The following is an 18,667-nucleotide window of genomic DNA, read 5'->3' as shown; positions in this document are numbered from 1 at the left end:
AAACAATTTAAAGGCAATACTACCAAATACTATTTGAGTGTATGTAAACTTCTGACCCACTGGGAATATGAAAGAAATAAAAGCTTAAATAAATCATTCTCACTACTATTATTCTGACCTTTCACATTCCTAAAATTAAAGTGGTGATCCTAACTGACCTAAGACAGGGAATTTTTACTAGGATTAAATGTCAGGAATTGTGAAAAACTGAGTTTAAATGTATTTGGCTAAGGTGTATGTAAACTTCCGACTTCAACTGTATGTATGTATGCATGCATGCATGTATGTATATATACACACACACACACACACACACACACACACCCCTTAAAATAAGTGGATTTGGCTATTTCAGCCAGAGCCGTTGCTGACAGGTGCAGAAAAAAAAAGAGCACACCGTCATGCAATCTCCATAGACAAACATTGGCAGTAGAATGGCCTTAATGAAGAGCTCAGTGACTTTAGCGTGGAACCGTCATGTGATGCCACCTTTCCAACAAGTCAGTTCGTCAAATTTCTGCCCTGCTAGAGCCGCCTCGTTAACCGTAAGTGCTGTTATTGTGAAGTGGAAACATCTAGGTGGAAACGTCTCGGAGCAACAACGGCTCAGCCATGAAGTGGTTGGCTACACAAGCTCACGGAACGGGACCGCCGTGTGCTGAAGCGCAAGAAAATCCTCTGTCCTCGGTTGCAACACTCACTACTGAGTTCCAAACGGGCTATTGAAGCAACGTCACCACAAGAACTGCTCATCGGGAGCTTCATGAAATGGGTTTCCATGGCTGAGCAGGTTCACACAAGCCAAAGATCACTATGTGCAATGCCAAGCATCGGCTGTAAAGCTTGCAGCCATTGGACTCTGGAGCAGTGGAAACGCGTTCTCTGGAGTGATGAATCACACTTCAGCATCTGGCAGTCCGATGGACAAATCTGTGTTTGCCAGGAGAATGCTACCTGCCTTAATGCATAGTGCCAACTGTAAAGTTTGGTGAAGGAGGAATAATGGTCTGGGCCTGTTTTTCATGCTGGTGTCCACATATTTTTTGTCATGTAGTGTATAATTAGAAGATCACATAGGCTCCCAATTAATGTCAACAGAATTGGGATTTTGAGTGGTCAGAAATGGAGATCATACATGAGGATAAAATAAACCAGGTGTGGACTCAATTACAGCACCCCCTCCAGCCGCTTGTTTTCAGTGGTCACATGAACAGCCGGTGAAGTATTAAATGCACGTCATTTTGCGCAATGACAAAACCAAGTGGGTAACACTGGAGCCTCATAACATACTAAAATGCAGCGTTTTTCTTCACGATTAAGGCCTACTTAAGTGAACGTAAGATCGGTAGAATGGATTATAATAGTTTCAATTGACAGTTCAATAGGTGGTTATTTGATGCTCTCCAATGGATCTTTATTCTTCCAAGTTATAGCCTAACTCCTTAATCTCTTTAAATAGGCTATTCTAAAAATGCCATAATGTTTTAACTACACAGAAATATCATACATCGAAAATACTTTCTATAAAGATGACAACACTTTTAAACTAATAACATGTTTGCATTATGCTCCAGTAAAAATTCAAAACTTTTTTTTCTTCCATGCTTTGAACATTATACCCTGAGAAATGACAATGTCCTTATTTTATTTCAACGAGTGCCAGCTTTCCACCACCAGCTATGTCAACAGTATGTTATGTTCAACGCGTGAATCAGCAAAACTATGACAATAGGTCAAAAATAAAGACATTTAAAATATCCTTATACCTTTTAAAACTCGATTCACCGCTGTCATCTCCAAATGCATTTCCTTCACTGACCACAAGCTTCCAGACACACAAAAGCATTTCGTGGCATGTTTGAGCTCCACATAAATGAGGTAAATAGCGTTCCAAAATCTTACCAGCTTTACAGGGATCCTTATAGTCGATCACATCTGATGTGGCAGTGGGCTCCACATAGTAGCTTGTTTCAATTGCTTCTAAATCGATCGCAGATATCATGCAAAGGCAGGGAAGAAGAAACAAACATCTCGTTGTGAGATCCATGATTCGTGAGTGGGGGGTAGGTTACAGCGAAAGACGAAAAATAAGAGATAAAGAAAAAGGGACAGAAGGAGAGAGAGAAAATGGGAGGTTTTGGGGAAATTAGATCTCTCCGGAGGGCGGGTTTAAAATCAGAGCTCAGCCTCTCCACAAAGTCTTGATTATGGGGCAGTGATTCGCTCCCTAGTCGTGCTCCGGCAAACTTCGGTGATCGTGGCACATCATCACGTTGGGCTCTATGGAGAGGAGCCACAGCGATGGGGGCCCGTACCTACTCGTCGGGAGAATACTTATTTATCTTAGTCTTTAAATACAATCCCTAAACTTAACAAACATGATTGCATTGTGTAAACACATTTCATTTCAACAGCACAAGATCGAAATGTGCATGGTCAATACTGGAAAATTAAGAGCAACCAGTCTTATGTTTTTGGGTACCATGTGTTCCTGTACATATGAGAAATAAACTAGACTTGATTTGTGTAATTTGAAGGTAAGTCGAAAACCTATCATTCCAAAGTTACAAATAACATTTTGTTTCATCATCCCAAATGATCACACCCCTCTGCTCCCATAGTCGATATATAAAGAAAGGCCAATGGAGATGGATTGACACACACAGCACACATACTTTTATTCCTGGCTGGCATTGTCATCACTAAACTACTCAGGTGATATAAGTCACACAGTTCATCGTGTATTTTGTCTAGTTGTAAAGAGACATTAAGCTGTTTATCAGAGACAGGCTTCCCCAGACACAAGGCAGAACCCTTCCGTAGATGTGACAAAGATACCACAGCCTTATTATCACTTGATGAAATCTATAAATCAGATATCAAACTAACTATGCAATTAGAGACAAAAATAAAAAGGGAGTTATAACTCATACTGTGTATCATTAAGAACCAGAGTTAAAACAGTAATGGTTTTTACTGAGTTGAGCGCCACCTGTTGCCAACACATGGAATGATCATATTTTACACCAGTTATAGAAATATTTTACCTGACAAGAAAAACACAACTTATTAGTAATCTAAAAGTAAACACGAAGGATGACAAAGATTGATTATTTCATTATTAACTGAATACAAATGACTCGACAGCAAACATGTAAAATATCAAACATTCCTACCTGTTCCACTGATCATGATACTGCACAAAATGATCAATTGTGCAAACTTGAATGTAGACAATTCAAAGTTTGCAAAAACATGTAGATCAGTCTGCAAAGACAAATGAGTTAGCGTTTGATTTGTCATTGCTGAGTTAGCATTTGATTTGTCACGTGTCTCATCCCAGTGATTTGGGAGTGAACAGGATGGAGCTGTGTTGACTAAATACAAGTGACATTTTGACACAAAGATCCTGATCAAATGTGGCCTGAATCATTTCTCAGTAAGTGGGGGTCTCACTCAGTAAGCATGGGAAGCAACCAAGCAAATATGTCCGTTTTGGAGATTTAAAATACACTACATGGCCAAAAGTATGTGGAAACCCCTTTCAAATTAGTGGATTCAGCTATTTTAGCCACACCCGTTGCTGACAGGTGTTTAAAATCGAGCACACAGACATGCAATCTCCATAGACAATCATTGGCAGTAGAATGGCCCGTACTGAAGAGCTCAGTGACTTTCATCGTGGCACCGTCATAGGATGCCCTGCTAGAGCTTCCCCGGTCAACTGTAAGTGATTTTATTGTGAAGTGGAAATGTCTAGAAGCAACAACGGCTCAGACGCGAAGTGGTAGGCCACACAAGCTCATAGAACTGGACCGCCGAGTGCTGAAGAGCATACAAATCGTCTGTCCTCGGTTGCAACACTCACTAAAAAAATCTAATCAAATGTTAATTGATCACATACACGTTTAGCAGATGTTATTGCGGTTGTAGCGAAATGCTTGTGTTCCTAGCTCCAACAGTGCAGTAGTATCTATCTAACAATTTAAACAATACACAAATCTAAAACTGAGTTCCAAACTGCCTCTGGAAGCAACGTCAGCACAAGAACTGTTCATCAAGAGCTTCATGAAATGGATTTCTATGGCCAAGCAGCTGCACACAAGCCTAAGATCACCATGCACAATGCTAAGTGTTGGCTGGAGTGGTGTAAAGCGCGCCGCCATTGGACTCTGGAGCAGTGGAAACATGTTCTCTGGAGTAATGAATCACACTTCACCATCTGGCAGTCCGACGGACGAATCTGGGTATGGCGGATGCCAGGAGAATGCCATCTGCCCAAATGCATAGTGCCAACTGTAAAGTTTGGTGGAGGAATAATGGTCAGGGGCTGTTTTTCATGGTTCGGGCTAGGCCCCTTAGTTCCCGTGAAGGGAAATCTTAACGATACAGCATACAATGACATTCTAGAAGATTCTGTGCTTCTGACTTTGTGGCAAAAGTTTGGGGAAGACCCTCTCCTGTTTCAGCATTACAATGCCCCCTGTGCAGAAAGTGAGGTCCATACAAAAATGGTTGGTCGAGATTGGTGTGGAAGAACTGGTCTGCACAGAGCCCTAATGACTGGTCTGCACAGAGCCTTGATCTCAACCCCATTGAACACCTTTGGGTTGAATTGGAACGCCGACTGCGTGCCAGGCCTAATCGGCAAACATTAGTGCCCGACCTCACTAATGCTCTTGTGGCTGAATGGAAGCAAGTTCCCCCAGCAATGTTCTAACATCTAGTGGAAAGCCTTCCCAGAAGAGTGGAGGCTGTTATAGCAGCAAAGTGGGGACCAACTCCATATTAATACCCATGATTTTGGAATGAGATGTTCGACGAGCAGGTGTCCACATACAAAGCTTAATGTAGAAAGTGTTTGAGACAAACACTTGCAGACCACATTATAGATCACTCTGTGGTAGGAGTGAAACATGGATTGCCTGAAGGAATGGATATTACCATGAACTGTGGGGAGGTTAGTCCAACAGCAGTCTCTGGCTGTCTTCCTGACTGGCATACTTATCCCCTGTTTATCACAGACAAAGCCTGGCTTATATAAGAGCTAAAACATACTCTCTCCTCTATCTTGTCTGACTGTTACCCATGTGTGTAATGAAGACACAGTGCAGAAGAATAAGGTATGAAGATAATGATGTGCTTGTTCAATGCTTCACTACTAGCCAATGATGAGCTATTCAAACTTACATGAAAAGCTCAAAATGATGGTGAACCTCTGTTATAACAATCATGTCCTCTCACCTTGCTCTTGTTCCATTTAAAAGTCAAATGTTTGTGATCTGTAAATACACATTTACAACACAGGAGTAGTCCACCTATTAATAAACACAATCAATGTCACACACATATTTTTGAAACATCTTGCCAGGCCAAAAAGCTTTATAGAATTCCTCTCATGAGATGGAGGTCAAATTATAAATTAATTGACCCAACTGGAGCCAAACAAAGTTACAGAACAAAGCATATAGAAAAAGACTGTTAGGGCTATCCTTTTCAATGATGCTGAGGATTCCAAAATGTGACAAAATACCTTCAATATTGTATGCCCTCAACTGTCAACATATGGCAGTTGGGTTGATGGAGAGTGCCTGTAGCAGAATGGAGACTCATCCACTATACAGCTAGTCATCTCAAACCATGGGGAATGAATCCTTTACGTAATGCAGTGTTCATCTGCTGCATTGGGGTGGGAGTAGACATAAGGGCAGGGGGTACATAAACTAACCCATATCTACATATCTGAATAGTCAGATCATAGCTCCGTTCAGGATGATGGCATCACATTTGGCATCTGGCATGATTCAGTCATCACGGTCATCATTAGGTCATCACTGAAAAAGAGGATATACAGTGTACAAAACATTAAGAACACCTGCTCTTTCCATGACAGACTGACCAGGTGAATCCAGGTGAAAACTATGATCCCTATTTGATGTCACTTGTTAAATCCACTTCTGTGTATGAAGGGGAGGAGACATGTTAAAGAAGGATTTTTAAGCCTTGAGACATGGATTGTGTATGTGCCATTCGCAGGGTGATGGGCAAGACAAAATATTTAAGTGCCTTTGAACAGGGTATGGTATTAGGTACCAGCTGCACCGTTTTGAGTGTGTCAAGAATGACAATGCTGCCAAGTTTCACACTGAACAGTTTTCCTGTGTGTATCAAGAACGGTCCACAACCCAAAGGACATCCAGTCAACTTGACAATTGTGGGAAGCATTGGAGTCACCATGGGCTAGCATCCCTGTGGAACTATTGACACCTTGTAGAGCCCATGCCCTGACAAATTGAGGCTGTTGTGAGGGCAAAAGGGGGTACAACTCAATATTAGGATATGTTTCTAATGTCTGTTCCTATATGTTCCTAACGTTTTGTACACTCAGGATATTTGGTAACAATCCATTGTTTTAGAAAATGTGATAAAAGTTAAGATATGTTTGCTGTTTGTGAGGAGACAGACTTTCATATCAGGATGTTTGGACAGCATTCGTGCCACCCACAGCCTAGCCCAGTGCAGTCATTCTGCTGGGCTGTCCTCGCAGCGTCACAATTATATTTTTGGGGGCTCTCAGCCCTGCTGCCAACACACAGAGATGGCATGGGTTACACACCTACTCAGATCTTTTAACTAGATCTGGGTGTCAAGCTTAGTTCAGACAGAATTTTCCCTCAGACACAGCAAAGCAGGCAACTTTCCAACTGACATTCCTGAACAGCGAGTGTCTAGCAGTGTTAATCCGATGGGGGAAAAAAATATTTAAATCAGATCAAATATTTCTTCAAATGAAACTAAGTTCCCAAGGGCGTATTTGGTGTTTTGGCTGTATTTTCATGTCTGGCTTGCTTTTCTCAATGACAAGAACAGTCCATGTCAAGAGACGCAGTGAGGAAAGATCTCAATTGCATACTCCTCGCGTCCTCTCTCCTTCTCAAAACCCATTGGATGAGAAAGCCAGAGGTCCCTGTCCTCAAATGGGTTTTGTGTAGAGGACACGAGGTGTATGCAATTGAGATCTTCCCGTATATACAGGATTTCTACTGGAGTATGTAGGGATAAAAATAACTTGTTTTAGTCTTAGCGTAAATGATTCATCCAGGTTCGAACTTTACACAGAATTACAGAAATAAGCCTCCAAAGACAACAGCAATCCTGGGGAAGGAGTGGAAGACTTGGATATCTTAACAGCAACATCCATTTCTCAATAAAAAAATAGGAATGAAAACATGGGTTATTTTCCAGTCTTTATTGCAATGATAGAAACAGAGATGGTATGCCGGATGTGAATATTATTGCCTTCAACTCTTCTATTCCCTCCAAAGTGAGTCTGTGGGTCCTTGTGCGCATCTGGAAGTATGGCTGCTGCTTGCAGGTGATTTATATAATATTGTAACATGAAGACTATCTTTACCGAGTGGACGTATGTGGTGAAGAAATTCATTCTGAACAGGGCCATTGACATATTCTGTAGTCATGTGACATTTAGTCATTATTAAAATGCATTCATTTTTGGCCCTCCTGATTCACAATTCTTGTGATATCGATTTTGTATCAAGAGTTCCATGTATTCAAAGCAACATCACGCAAATATGAACATGCCATTGACGGATTCTCATGTCAGCATTTCGAACATTTACATTTGACATACCTGCAGACTTCCATTGATTCAGGAACAATAACTATTAAACTTGACTTCATCAAACCTAATTCTAATGTCACATCCCCCCGGATCATGGTATTCATTGAGGTTTTCTTTATGGCTCTTTCCAAACATGAACATTTGTACAAAGTACAAAAACACATCCCGTACAATACAAATCTATATACTCGATATTACACGGCTGCAAGTCTGGCTTTTCAGATACTGACAACACCTAGGATCTTCATAGATGACTATCTGCATACACATTACTGATCATGCTGTCCACTATCTGTGTCACCCATCTGTAGTGTGGCCAAAGTGAACTGGCAATAGGGCCCGTCCTGCAATTCTAGCTTTCCCGAAACAAGGGGTTAAGGAGTTAACCCCGGGCATTCAGCGTGGCCGCCGTGGTCTGGCAGTTCGAGACGTACCGGCGCTCTGGGTGGAGATGTGTGGCAGGCCGGGGAGGCCACTCGCCAGCTTGGCCAGCCCGCCGTTGTTGAGTAGCTGGTGGATGGCAGTTGTCTTGGTCAGCCCTCCAGTGGAGACCACAGGCACTGCCCGGATCAGAGTGCTGCTGCCAGTACCTTTGGAGTTAAGAACCTGACCCTGGGGCTTCCTACCGAGGGCCTAGGGAGAGAGGAGAGGTAGAGCCTGTCAGTAACAATGAGTCAGCACACACAGACACAAGGATACTTTTAGCAGGTTTTTGAGGCCGGTTGTACCTGAATGCTGCCCATGCTAGCTGTTGTGCTGGGCAGGCTAGGGGATTTGGTCACTATCTCCTGTAGACTGAAACTTAGGCCGTGGAGGAGGCTGCTGGCAGAAGGTGCTGCACACAAACACAGCGAGAATGATTCAGCACAGTTCACATTTAGACACAGTCAATATAGGAAGCTCAACAACACAATTGCTGGTGACGACAGTTGAGAACCACCCCTATTTGTCCATTCAAAATAACGACCTTGAAAAAAACAACCAGAGACATTGCAGGGGTAACGCAAAAAGTAATCAATAACATTGTTTGCGCAGATCGGTTCTCGTGAAGTGCTCAAAATCATGACATAAAACAACTCCACTTTAGTCCCATTCTTTTTACATTGATTCTCTGTTCCTCTGCATAGCAACTAAGACATCTGTGAAAATATACTGTACAACATATTTGGTTGTAGTTCAGTGTTCTGTGAGATAGATCTGCTGCAGTGCCGGGTTAGGACAGTCGTGCAGGCAGGTAGGAGATACCTTGGGCAGTAGCAGGAGCTTGCACCTGGACTTGTGAGGAGGACCCTGACACCATGCAACTCTGCAGATTGTGGAAAGAGCTGGAACCTGAGCTCTGGGCACTAGACACCCCTGTCAGACTACCAGACCTGCATTAACACACACAATCAATCTACTCAAAGTTGCTCCGATAAACAGAGCTGCTGTGGTAGCTACCCTCCCCATAGTTTATTTTCTATACAATAACTTCCAACCAGTTCAGAACTCAATCCGTTTGCAGCACACACCACTGCCCAACGGGAGAGAGTTTGGAAAGTTGGAGATCATGGTGTGTCAGGCCTACCGCGGGGCTGTGAGGAGTCCAGAGACTTCCTTGGCTCCAGACACAGTCTGTCCCACAGTCACAGTCAGGGGCTTCCCAGAGGGTGCCACTGCATTGGAAAACAGACCATGAAGAGAATAAGCCAAATCTGATTGGACAACGCCACAATATAACATTGACAATGGTTTCTAATGAGTTTTGAAATGGTGGAAATGACTATGATCCATATAAGCCCTACAAATATTTAAATTAACTTGGAAACAATTTCTAATTTTTCTTTACTGAATCATTCATTTAGAGGAGCAGAAAACTGCCCAAACTTAAATCTGAGCCAGTTACCTTCCTGTGCTGCAGAGCTGACAGCGCCCCCTGCGGTCTCTCCATGCAGGATGGTCACCTTGATCTTGGCTCTCTTTGAGGCCTTGGTGGGAGTAGGGCTGGGCGTCTGCCTCCTCTTCAGATGGGCCTTCAGCTCGTCTCTCTCCAGGCTCTCAGTCTGCTCACTGGATACAGGCACTGAAACACAGACAGACATCACTGACTGGGATATACAAACCAGACCACTTCAACCCTGATAGAAATTCTCAAAATTGTTATATGACCCTGTAAAAAATGTACATCAATTATCTGGTAACCTAACGTAGAAAGCGTAAAAGAAACATCTAAAACTAGTTCCCCTACATACTGGTCTTGACGAGAAAAAAGAAGTAAAAAAGGGAAGGTTCTCTTCTGCATTGTTCAATAAGTCCAGTAAATGTGGAGGAGTTCAGATGGAGTGTCACCTTGTTAACGTCCAAAAGCGGAAGTCGCGTCATAGGCTCTTTCCATTTCCCCTGAAAACCGGAACATCCAGTAGTTGGGGACTCGGCAGAAGCTAATGATCTGGCAGTAAGAGGGAGATGGCAGACAGAAGAGAAAAAAGGAGATACTTACCAAAGATACAGGAGGGAGCGCCAGGGGGAAGATTTTTCCTCACAAGCATGTTTTGTTTCATAAAAGCAGCAAACTGGGCTGGAATGAATTAAAAAGGTAGAAGGAATAGTAGAAAGAGAAGGGATGAAAATATATCAGTCATGTTCCATTGTGCCCTTCTGTTGTCGTGACTGCTCTAACAAGATTCATGTCTAAGAAAACTATTTTCACCATTCAATATTTCATTCACATTTTCCCAAGCCCACATTGTCAATGGAGGTGACTGACTCATTAGAACAAACTCACACAAACAAATGTGTCAAATGTGAAAGCTGTGTGTGTGTGTTCATGCACGCTAGTAAGCCCACAAACCTTGTGCCTGCTTGTGTGTGAGCACCGTCCCAGACCGCTGCATATGGGTCTTGAGGAGTTGTGTGGCGGTGATCAGGCTGGACTTCTGTGCCGGGGACAGTCCCGAGGTCTTTGGCTTTGGGCCGGAGGTGGGACTGCTGCATACACTGGACCGGTCCTGAGGACACAACCAGAAAACACGGCTAATCAAATGAGCAGCAATGTACACTGAGTGTACAAAACATTAGGAACACCTGCTCTTTCAGTGACAGTCTGATCAGGTGAAAGATATTATCCCTTTTTGATGTCACTTGTTAACCCCCTAAGGTCAATGTCTGCACCTCGTGGAAATGGAATTAGCGTAATAATACAAAATCCCCATACGAATCTGTCAGCCTAAGCTACATATGTTTCTTTTATTTGGATGCCGTCTCAAGCCATCCAACACAATCTCACTCAATTCATGCAAATATGTACAAAAAGTATTTCAGCAGATTTTGTGATTTTGTGTGTGAAAAGACCCCAAAAATTTAACGACTTAATTCGTAGGAAAATAATTATTTGTGGGCAAACTTCGGAACAATCTTTTGAAAGTTAGAGCAATGCATGATGGGCAATGATGTTCTACACTGACTTTTCTTTCTGACCCACATTTATTTATATAATAAAAAAATGAAGTGATAACGACCCTTCAGTAATTATTCAGACCCCTTGGCTTTTTTCATATTTTGTTTCGTTACAGCTTTGTTCTAAAATGTATTACATTGTTTTTTTCCCCCCTCAATCTACACTAAATACCCCATAATGACAAAGCAAAAACAGGTTTAGACATTTTTGCTAATTTATAAAGAATAAAACAGAAATATCAAATTTACATATGTATTCAGACCCTTTACTCAGTACTTTATTGAAGCACAAGCCTGGCACACCTGTATTTGGGGAGTTTCTCCCATTCTCTGCAGATCCTCTCAAGCTCTATCAGGTTGGATGGGGAGCGTTGCTACACAGCTATTTTCAGGTCTCTGCAGAGATGTTCAATCGAGGTTCAAGTCCAGGCTCTGGCTGGGCCACTCAAGGACATTCAGACTTATCCCGATGCCACTCCTGTGTTGTCTTGGCTGTGTGCTTAGAGTCGTTGTCCTCTTAGAAGGTGAACCATCGCCCCAGTCTGAGCGCTCTGGAGCAGGTTTTCATCAAGGATCTCTCTGTACTTTTCTCTGTTCATCTTTCCCTCGATCCTGACTAGTCTCCCAGTCCATGCCACTGAAAAACATCCCCACAGCATGATGCTGCCACCACCATGGTTCACCGTAGGGATGGGGCCAGGTTTCCTCCAGATGTGACGCTTGGCATTCAGGCCAAAGAGTTTAATCTTGGTTTCATCAAACCAGAGAATCTTGATTCTTTAGGTGTCTTTTGGCAAACTCCAAGCGGGCTGTCATACGTCTTTTACTGAAGAGTGGCTTCCATCTGGCCATTCTACCACAAAGGCCTGATTGGTGGAGTGCTGCAGAGATGGTTGTCCTTCTGGATGGTTCTCCCATCTCCACAGAGGAACTCTGGAGCTCTGTCAAAGTGACCATCGGGTTCTTGGTCACCTCCCTGACCAAGGCACTTCTCCCCCGATTGCTCAGTTTGGCCAGGTGGCCAGCTCTAGGAAGAGTCTTGGTGGTTCCAAACTTATTCCATTTAAGAATGATGGAGGCCACTGTGTTCTTGGAGACCTTCAATGCTGCAGACATTTATTGGTCCCCTTCCCCAGATCTGTGGCTCGACACAATCCTGTCTCGGAGCTCTATGGAAAATTCCTTCTACCTCATGGCTTGGTTTTTCTCTGGCATGCACTGTCAACTGTGGGACCGTATATACACAGGTGTGTGCCTTTCCAAATCACATCCAATCAAGTCTCATAGCAAAGGGTCTGAATACTTATGTAAATAAGGTATTTCTGTTTTTATTTTGAATACATTTGCAAAAAAATTTAAAACCTCTTTTTTCTTTGTCATTATGGGGTATTGTGTGTAGATTGCTGAGTTGTTATTTTAATTTTATACATTTTAGAATAAGGCTGTAACATAACAAAATATGGAAAAAGTCATGGTGTCTGAATACTTTCCGAAGGCACCGTATGTGCCATCCAGAGGATGAATGGGCAAGACAATATATTTAAGTGCCTTTGAACAGGGTATGGTAGTAGGTGCCAGGCACACCGGTTGGAGTGTGTCAAGGATGGCAATGGGGCAGAGTTTCACGCCCAACAGTTTCCCGTGTGTATCAAGAATGGTCCACCACCCAAAGTACATCCAGCTAACTTAACACAGCTGTGGGAATCTTTGGAGTCAAGATGGGCCAGCATCCCTGTGGAACGCTTTTGACACCTTCTAGAGTCCATGCCCCGGTGGACTTAGGCTGTTCTGAGGGCAAAAGGTGTTCCTAATGTTTTGTACAGTCAGTGTATATAATTCCTAGCATTACCTTGCTAGTTTTCCTAAGCGTGACTGAGTGATGCAGGATGTACCTCGGAGCCTGAGATGGGTACTCTGAGGGCAGGGGAAGAGGGGCGGGCCCTCTCCAGGTCAAAGGGTAACTCCCGCCAGGGCTGCTTCTTCTTCTCTGTGTCCAGGTCCCTCAGCTCTCCGGAGCCGTGGCCGTGGCTCTCCGCCCGCTCCAGCACTCCCGACAGGAAGTCTGCTATCTCATCCTACACACGAGAGACAACAGGCATGTATATCTGCATCAAAAGCATTTCACTGACACTATATGTGAAGAGTTTGATGGCCATGGATTAATTCTCAAAATTCATTGGAGTTTTTGTAGAAACTCCTGCACTTAGCCAACATTGTCTGAATAAAACAAACATGGTTCCTTTCCAAGACAAGGACAAGAAAAATGGACCAACCTGAATGCAGCGATCCACCATGGTCTGTGTTAGTCCCTCTGATTTGATCTTTGTTGAGTTGATTCTGAGGAAAGACACCATTTAATCATGACTGAGAAATAAACTGAAATGCCCTCAAATTCTTCAATTGAATAGCCATGCAGAAAATGACTATGAGCAGTCAACAAGTTTAAAATTGCTTTTTAAAATTCCAATGTCTTCATATATATTTCAATAGCGTGTGAAGACCACTAACCCTCCTCAGAGTAAACCCAGGGTAGGCTTAACCCACCTGAGGTTGTCTTCAGCTCCCCCCACCACCACCATGCTGTTGTCGACTCTAAGTTTCTCTCGGAACTCCTCCATGGCCTCTGTGCCACACTGCAGAGCGTTCTGACCAACCACAAACAGCACTGGGGTCTTCATGTCCAGTAAGGGGTCGTCCACATCCTGCCAGTCAACAATACAAATACAGTCAATAGAAGTCTATGACTCACATCCCTGACCGGTGAAAGAATGTTGAAACTGTAAGACAAGTAGAAGCATCATATTCTAATGTCTCCACAAGGCAGAAAACATTTGAGCATATTTCCTTACCCCTCTTGACCCATTGATTGTTAGCAGAGGAAAGCCAAGACACACCACAGCGGTCAGGTACTCCATGAGGGAGACCTGGGTGAGGACAACCACGTCAATATGTGCACCAGTGTCACATCCACCCATCGCACACATCAAACCACGGATTGGTTTTCAATAACCAACAGATGTATATCTTTCTGAGCATCACAGAGAATACTCTTAGAAAATGCGGACACCATATATACTGAACAAAAATATAAACGCAACATGTAAAGTGTTTGTCCCATGTTTCATGAGCTGAAATATAAGATCACAGACATGTTTCATATGCATAAAAAGCGTATTCCTCTCAAATGTTGTGCACACATTTGTTTACATCCGTTAGTGAGCATTTCTCCTTTGCCCAGATAATCCATTCACCTGACAGGTGCGGCATATCAAGAAACTAAACAGCATGATCATTACACATGCATCTTGTGCTGGGGACAATAAAAGCCCACTCTAAAAATGTGCAGATGTCTCAAGTTGAAGGAGCGTGCAATTGGCATGCTGACCTCAGGAATGTCCACCAGAGCTGTTGCCAGAGAATTTCATGTTAATTTCTCTACTATTAGCCGCCTCCAACGTCATTTTAGAAAATTTGGCAGTACGTAATACGGACCTCACAACCGCAGACCACATGTAACCACACCAGCCCAGGACCTCCACATCCCGCTACTTCACCTGCGGGGTCGTCTGAGACCAGCCACCCGGACAGCTGATGAAACTGAGGAGTATCTGTCTGTAATAAAGCCCTTTTGTGGGGAAAAGCGAACTCTGATTGGCTGGGCTTGGCTCCCAAGTGGGTGGGCCTATACCCTCCCAGGCCCACCCATGGCTGCGACCCTGCCCAGTCATGTGAAATTCATAGATTAGGGCCTCATTTCTTATTGACTGATTTCCTTATATGAACTATAACTCCTTGAAATTGTTGCATGTTGCGTTTATAAGTGTTCAGTATAGACATAGACAGTATTCATAAAGCAGCCTTACGTGACAGGCGATGAGAGCTCCCACATTCCAGCCAACCAAGATAATGGGTTTGTGAGGGAAGTGACTGTGGACCTGGTGAATAAATGCATTGAAAAGCAAATGAATAGAAGCAAATGAATAGACAGATCAGTCTGGTACATAATATTCAAACAACAATCTCAAATTAGTAGCAACGGTCAAATCCATTAGGAACATTAATCTGGATACACAACTTCAGATTCATAGAACAGCCTTACCTCCATGACTTTGGCGCGGGCTGTGGCCAACAAGTGCTCCAGACACTGAGTGATGCCCACATTGGCTCCACTGTTTACATGGGTATTTACTGGGATGACCTGGGATAGACACATTATACAGTAATTCAATTACTTGCCCAAAAGCCTATTGGGTGTGAATAAAACACAGAGACGCAGTCACACTTGAGTATGAATAGAATAGATACAAACCTTTCCCAAGCAGGAGAGTTGTGACTGCCAAAATCTAAATCGGCGTGGGGTAGAAAGAGCAGGATTGGTGGGACCTGATGGTACAATTAAGATGAGTGGGGAGCCAGGAAGCTTGCTCTGCAATACAAACAAGCACAAAGATAGGCATCTGGTTATCATCACATCATTTGGGAAATGTAATCAAAGTAGTGCAAATCAAAACAGTGGTCAAAGTAAGACAGTTAGCCGAATAAAACAGTATAAAAATGAAACTACTAAGAGCTTTCTCTTACTGCCACAACTATCACTTTCATCCCTATTATAATTTGGAATGTGTGTTTGTTTCCATTGTCCTATTCATTCTTTGACTGCAGTGAATTCTGATTGCTCCCAGCACCACTGACAGGGATATCAGCATTAGAGACGTACCGGTTTGTTGTGAGACAGAACGCCCACGGCTGGATCCCAGGGCCTCTTCAGGAGCAGAGAGAGGGCTTCTGCACCAGCCGCTCCAGTCTTTACTGACGACGTCAGCAGCATCCTGTCAATCAGCAAGGGCAACTGCACAGACAGAGAGGAATGGTGAATCATCCTGATAGAATGTATCCCTCTTTATAAGAATGCATGTGTCATAACATCAAAGTATAATCACATTTTGAGAGAGAGAGATAATGAGTACCTTGCTCTTGAGTGTCTGCAGTACGTCCAGGTAAGCAGCCAGCATGGCCAGACTGAGAGACTCTATCAGGGTGCTGTGTAGCCACTGGGTCAGTTTGGTGTCCCAGTTGACACTGGCCAGTGCATGGCGCACCTTCCGGGCACATTTGTCCACAGCAATCCTGCGCAATACTGGCTCATTGGATGCCTACGAGTCAGAAGGGATGGTGAGACAACAGGGACAGGAACTTTGATAGTCATTCAAACTGAAACATGTCAATGCAATATTTTCGTGTTGAATCACTTTTAAAACAAAATCGGCACCACATACAAAAGCATTTAGGTGGTGTTTATGAACTCACATTTTCATTGGCAAGCCGGGCCAGTCTTTCAGCTTGCAGAGCTTTCAGCACCTTATTAAATAACTTGTTTTGAGTGACCGACCATCCAGCCCTGTAATACAAGCAGTGTGTACCAGTAATGAAGTTTGAAGATGATCACTATTTGCAATGGAGATTGAGACACATTAATAATTTAGGAAAAAAGTGTATACAAGAGCTGAGCAAACAAGGCAACTGCACCACAGAAAACTCTATAGGGTTATTCAAAGGGATGTTGGGTAGAGGCCACTCACTTGTTGATGCGTTCGTCCCAGTCATCAGGGGGTGGGGGACCATCGGCAACTGTGCGAGCAAATAAAACATGTCGCTCACACTCCTTCATAACACTGCGTGCTTTCTGGTTGTCATAGAGTGGAATAGGTGTAGGCGTGACAGATTCCACATCTATTGACAGATCTGATTCCCTGCAAAAGACACAAACATACTTCAGTCAATGTTATCCAGTTTTAGCAGTCACTTAATTATTGCCTTGATAAAGTTACAAAATTAAATTTGTTCTGAGGCAGAAAGATGGACATGTCTTCAGTGTTGTCATATGTGTGCATAAAATAATTTGGACATTGAGTCATTAGTGAGGAATATGAGGGTTGACACTCACGGAGTGGCATCAGGTTGGCGACGGGGTGTGACGAACAGCATGCGCGTGGGCCGGGCACTGCTGGCGTCCGGGTGGACATTCCATGGCTTGGCATAGCTGTGGTCCAATAACACCAAGTCCTGCTCACGCTCATGAACAGACAACTGGAACATCAAGGATGTACCCATCCTCTGCGCTGAAGTCTGGAAGTCCCTGTCCCCACTACGGTACATCCTCTACTGGAGCCCCAAGGCCCTACAGCTCTGGCAGAGTGGTCCTTTCAACACAAGCCTGAAGGGGGAGGCACCATGATCAATATCATATACGTCAAAACATAATGGGACATCACGTCATGTGAGTTGGACCACTCATCTTTAACCCACAGCTGGTTCGTTACAAGCATCCTTCTTATGCATTGGCTTAATAACCAACTTTGTAACGCTAGCTAGCTGGCTAGTTAGCTAACGGTATTATTTTAGCTAGCTAGATTCTTTAGAGATGTTCTCATAATGTTGATAGCATGCAACATGCGTTTGCTTCATGCATGGCGGAGAGCGAGCTGTGCGCTGTTGACGTTACTTTATTATGTAGCTGGCTAACTTGCTAACGTAAGCTAGCTACATGGCCTAGACAGATGCGCTAACTCTAACTAGCTAGTTAGCTACCTAACAACACGAAATATGCATTACACTAACGTTAGCGCATAGCTTACAGAAGGGGTAACTAACAACCATACCGGGCATTACAACGTGGCTACATAGCTAGCTAACTTGGCAAGCATAGTCGCATTAAAGCTAGCACGCGCTAGTCGTATTGGCTACTCACCTTTTCATACTACTACCATTGATAGCATTATGTGATTGCAATCGAAATATCATTTAGTCCAAATTCAGTCAAATATAAACGTCAAAATCTAAATTCCGTGTAAATGTTCACATTTGAGGACTACTCGGCCTCGGGTTTCTATAAATCATTGATTATAGCCGACTTCCTTTTGTTTTGAGTGGGCGCGTGCCACTGTCAGTACACGGATGCAAAACACCGCCTGGATAGCTATTTCCTACGGGCGGTGCATGTACTGGGGTCTTGGCCCGCGCCTGCTCTGAACCCTGAAAAGCAGTGGCTCTATGTAAACCAGATGGTGAAGAATGTATTAAAAATCTACTCAGTACACAATTGTCAGAAAATGTCATAGAAACTGCATGGTGGATTTCCGTACGACGTTTACCAGTGCGTGCCGTAGTAAAGTGGAGCTGTTTTGTTCAAAGTACATTTTGTCCTATGCCTAATTGTTATGATGATGAGAGTTTAGAACACATTTTATGGAACTGCTACAACACACTGTAAACCATGTTATGTAATAATGAATTGATGTATTGATGTGAATGCTGATGTGTATTTATATGAACTATTATGATTGCAAAATGTAAAAACAGTCGATAAATATGATTTTAAACCAATAACCCCTTACCCTAATTCAAACCCTAATTGTATCCCTAAATCTAACCACTTAGCTTAAAATAGTCTTTGTCCTCATGGGGAAGTGGGAAATGTCCCCACAAGGGATAATTTTCCTTTATTTTACTATCCTTGTGGGGACTTTGGGGTTTTAGGTCCCCACAAGGATAGAAGAACCCCCCCCCGCAACACCACCACACACACACACA

The 18,667-nt window shown here is 43.3% G+C and overlaps 2 protein-coding genes across 5 annotated transcripts in view; both read right to left on the bottom strand.

Moving 5' to 3' along the window:
• LOC106585594 (bone morphogenetic protein 1) overlaps positions 1–2,270 on the bottom strand; it is a 68,569-nt gene extending 66,299 nt beyond the window's left edge. For both annotated transcript variants that reach the window (XM_014171981.2, XM_014171980.2), the window contains exon 1: positions 1,903–2,270. Coding sequence is in view for 1 of the 2 variants with exons in the window: in XM_014171980.2 (XP_014027455.2) it covers positions 1,903–2,047 (145 nt within the window). In the remaining variant the exon portion in view is untranslated. The remainder of the gene's footprint in view (positions 1–1,902) is intronic.
• A 4,964-nt stretch (positions 2,271–7,234) lies between these two features.
• On the bottom strand, positions 7,235–18,166 carry LOC106585595 (KAT8 regulatory NSL complex subunit 3). Of its 3 annotated transcripts, XM_014171982.2 has the most exons (20): positions 17,826–18,165; positions 17,022–17,291; positions 16,657–16,827; positions 16,385–16,475; positions 16,045–16,230; positions 15,795–15,926; positions 15,387–15,503; positions 15,177–15,275; positions 14,941–15,012; positions 13,927–14,001; positions 13,622–13,779; positions 13,351–13,414; positions 12,970–13,152; positions 10,473–10,629; positions 10,122–10,199; positions 9,528–9,704; positions 9,210–9,297; positions 8,888–9,015; positions 8,371–8,477; positions 7,235–8,275 (listed from the first exon to the last, which is right to left on the bottom strand). In XM_014171982.2, exons 2-20 carry the CDS (start codon positions 17,231–17,233, stop codon positions 8,039–8,041), a joined length of 2,532 nt encoding a protein of 843 aa, XP_014027457.2. In that variant the 5' UTR covers positions 17,234–17,291; positions 17,826–18,165; the 3' UTR covers positions 7,235–8,038. The 3 variants fall into 3 exon arrangements, with proteins under 3 accessions (XP_014027457.2, XP_014027459.2, XP_014027458.2); XM_014171984.2 differs by lacking the exon at positions 8,888–9,015 and having other exon boundaries at positions 17,826–18,166; XM_014171983.2 differs by lacking the exon at positions 8,888–9,015 and having other exon boundaries at positions 8,371–8,461.
• Positions 18,167–18,667: the final 501 nt, after the last annotated feature.

This window comes from Salmo salar, chromosome ssa24 (genome assembly GCF_905237065.1).
Source record: "Salmo salar chromosome ssa24, Ssal_v3.1, whole genome shotgun sequence".
NCBI classification, from domain to species: Eukaryota; Metazoa; Chordata; class Actinopteri; order Salmoniformes; family Salmonidae; genus Salmo; species Salmo salar.
This window is presented reverse-complemented; position numbering and strand designations above follow the sequence as displayed.

Bases quoted from the DNA above. Each gene is read 5' to 3' on its own strand.
- LOC106585595 (XM_014171982.2), bottom strand. From the start codon at position 17,233: ATGTACCGTAGTGGGGACAGGGACTTCCAGACTTCAGCGCAGAGGATG. The intron at 15,927-16,044 runs GTACTCATTATC...CTGTCTGTGCAG, and splicing joins TGCAGACACTCAAGAGCAAG to TTGCCCTTGCTGATTGACAG. The intron at 8,276-8,370 runs GTACAACCGGCC...CTCTCTCCCTAG, and splicing joins CTAGCATGGGCAGCATTCAG to GCCCTCGGTAGGAAGCCCCA.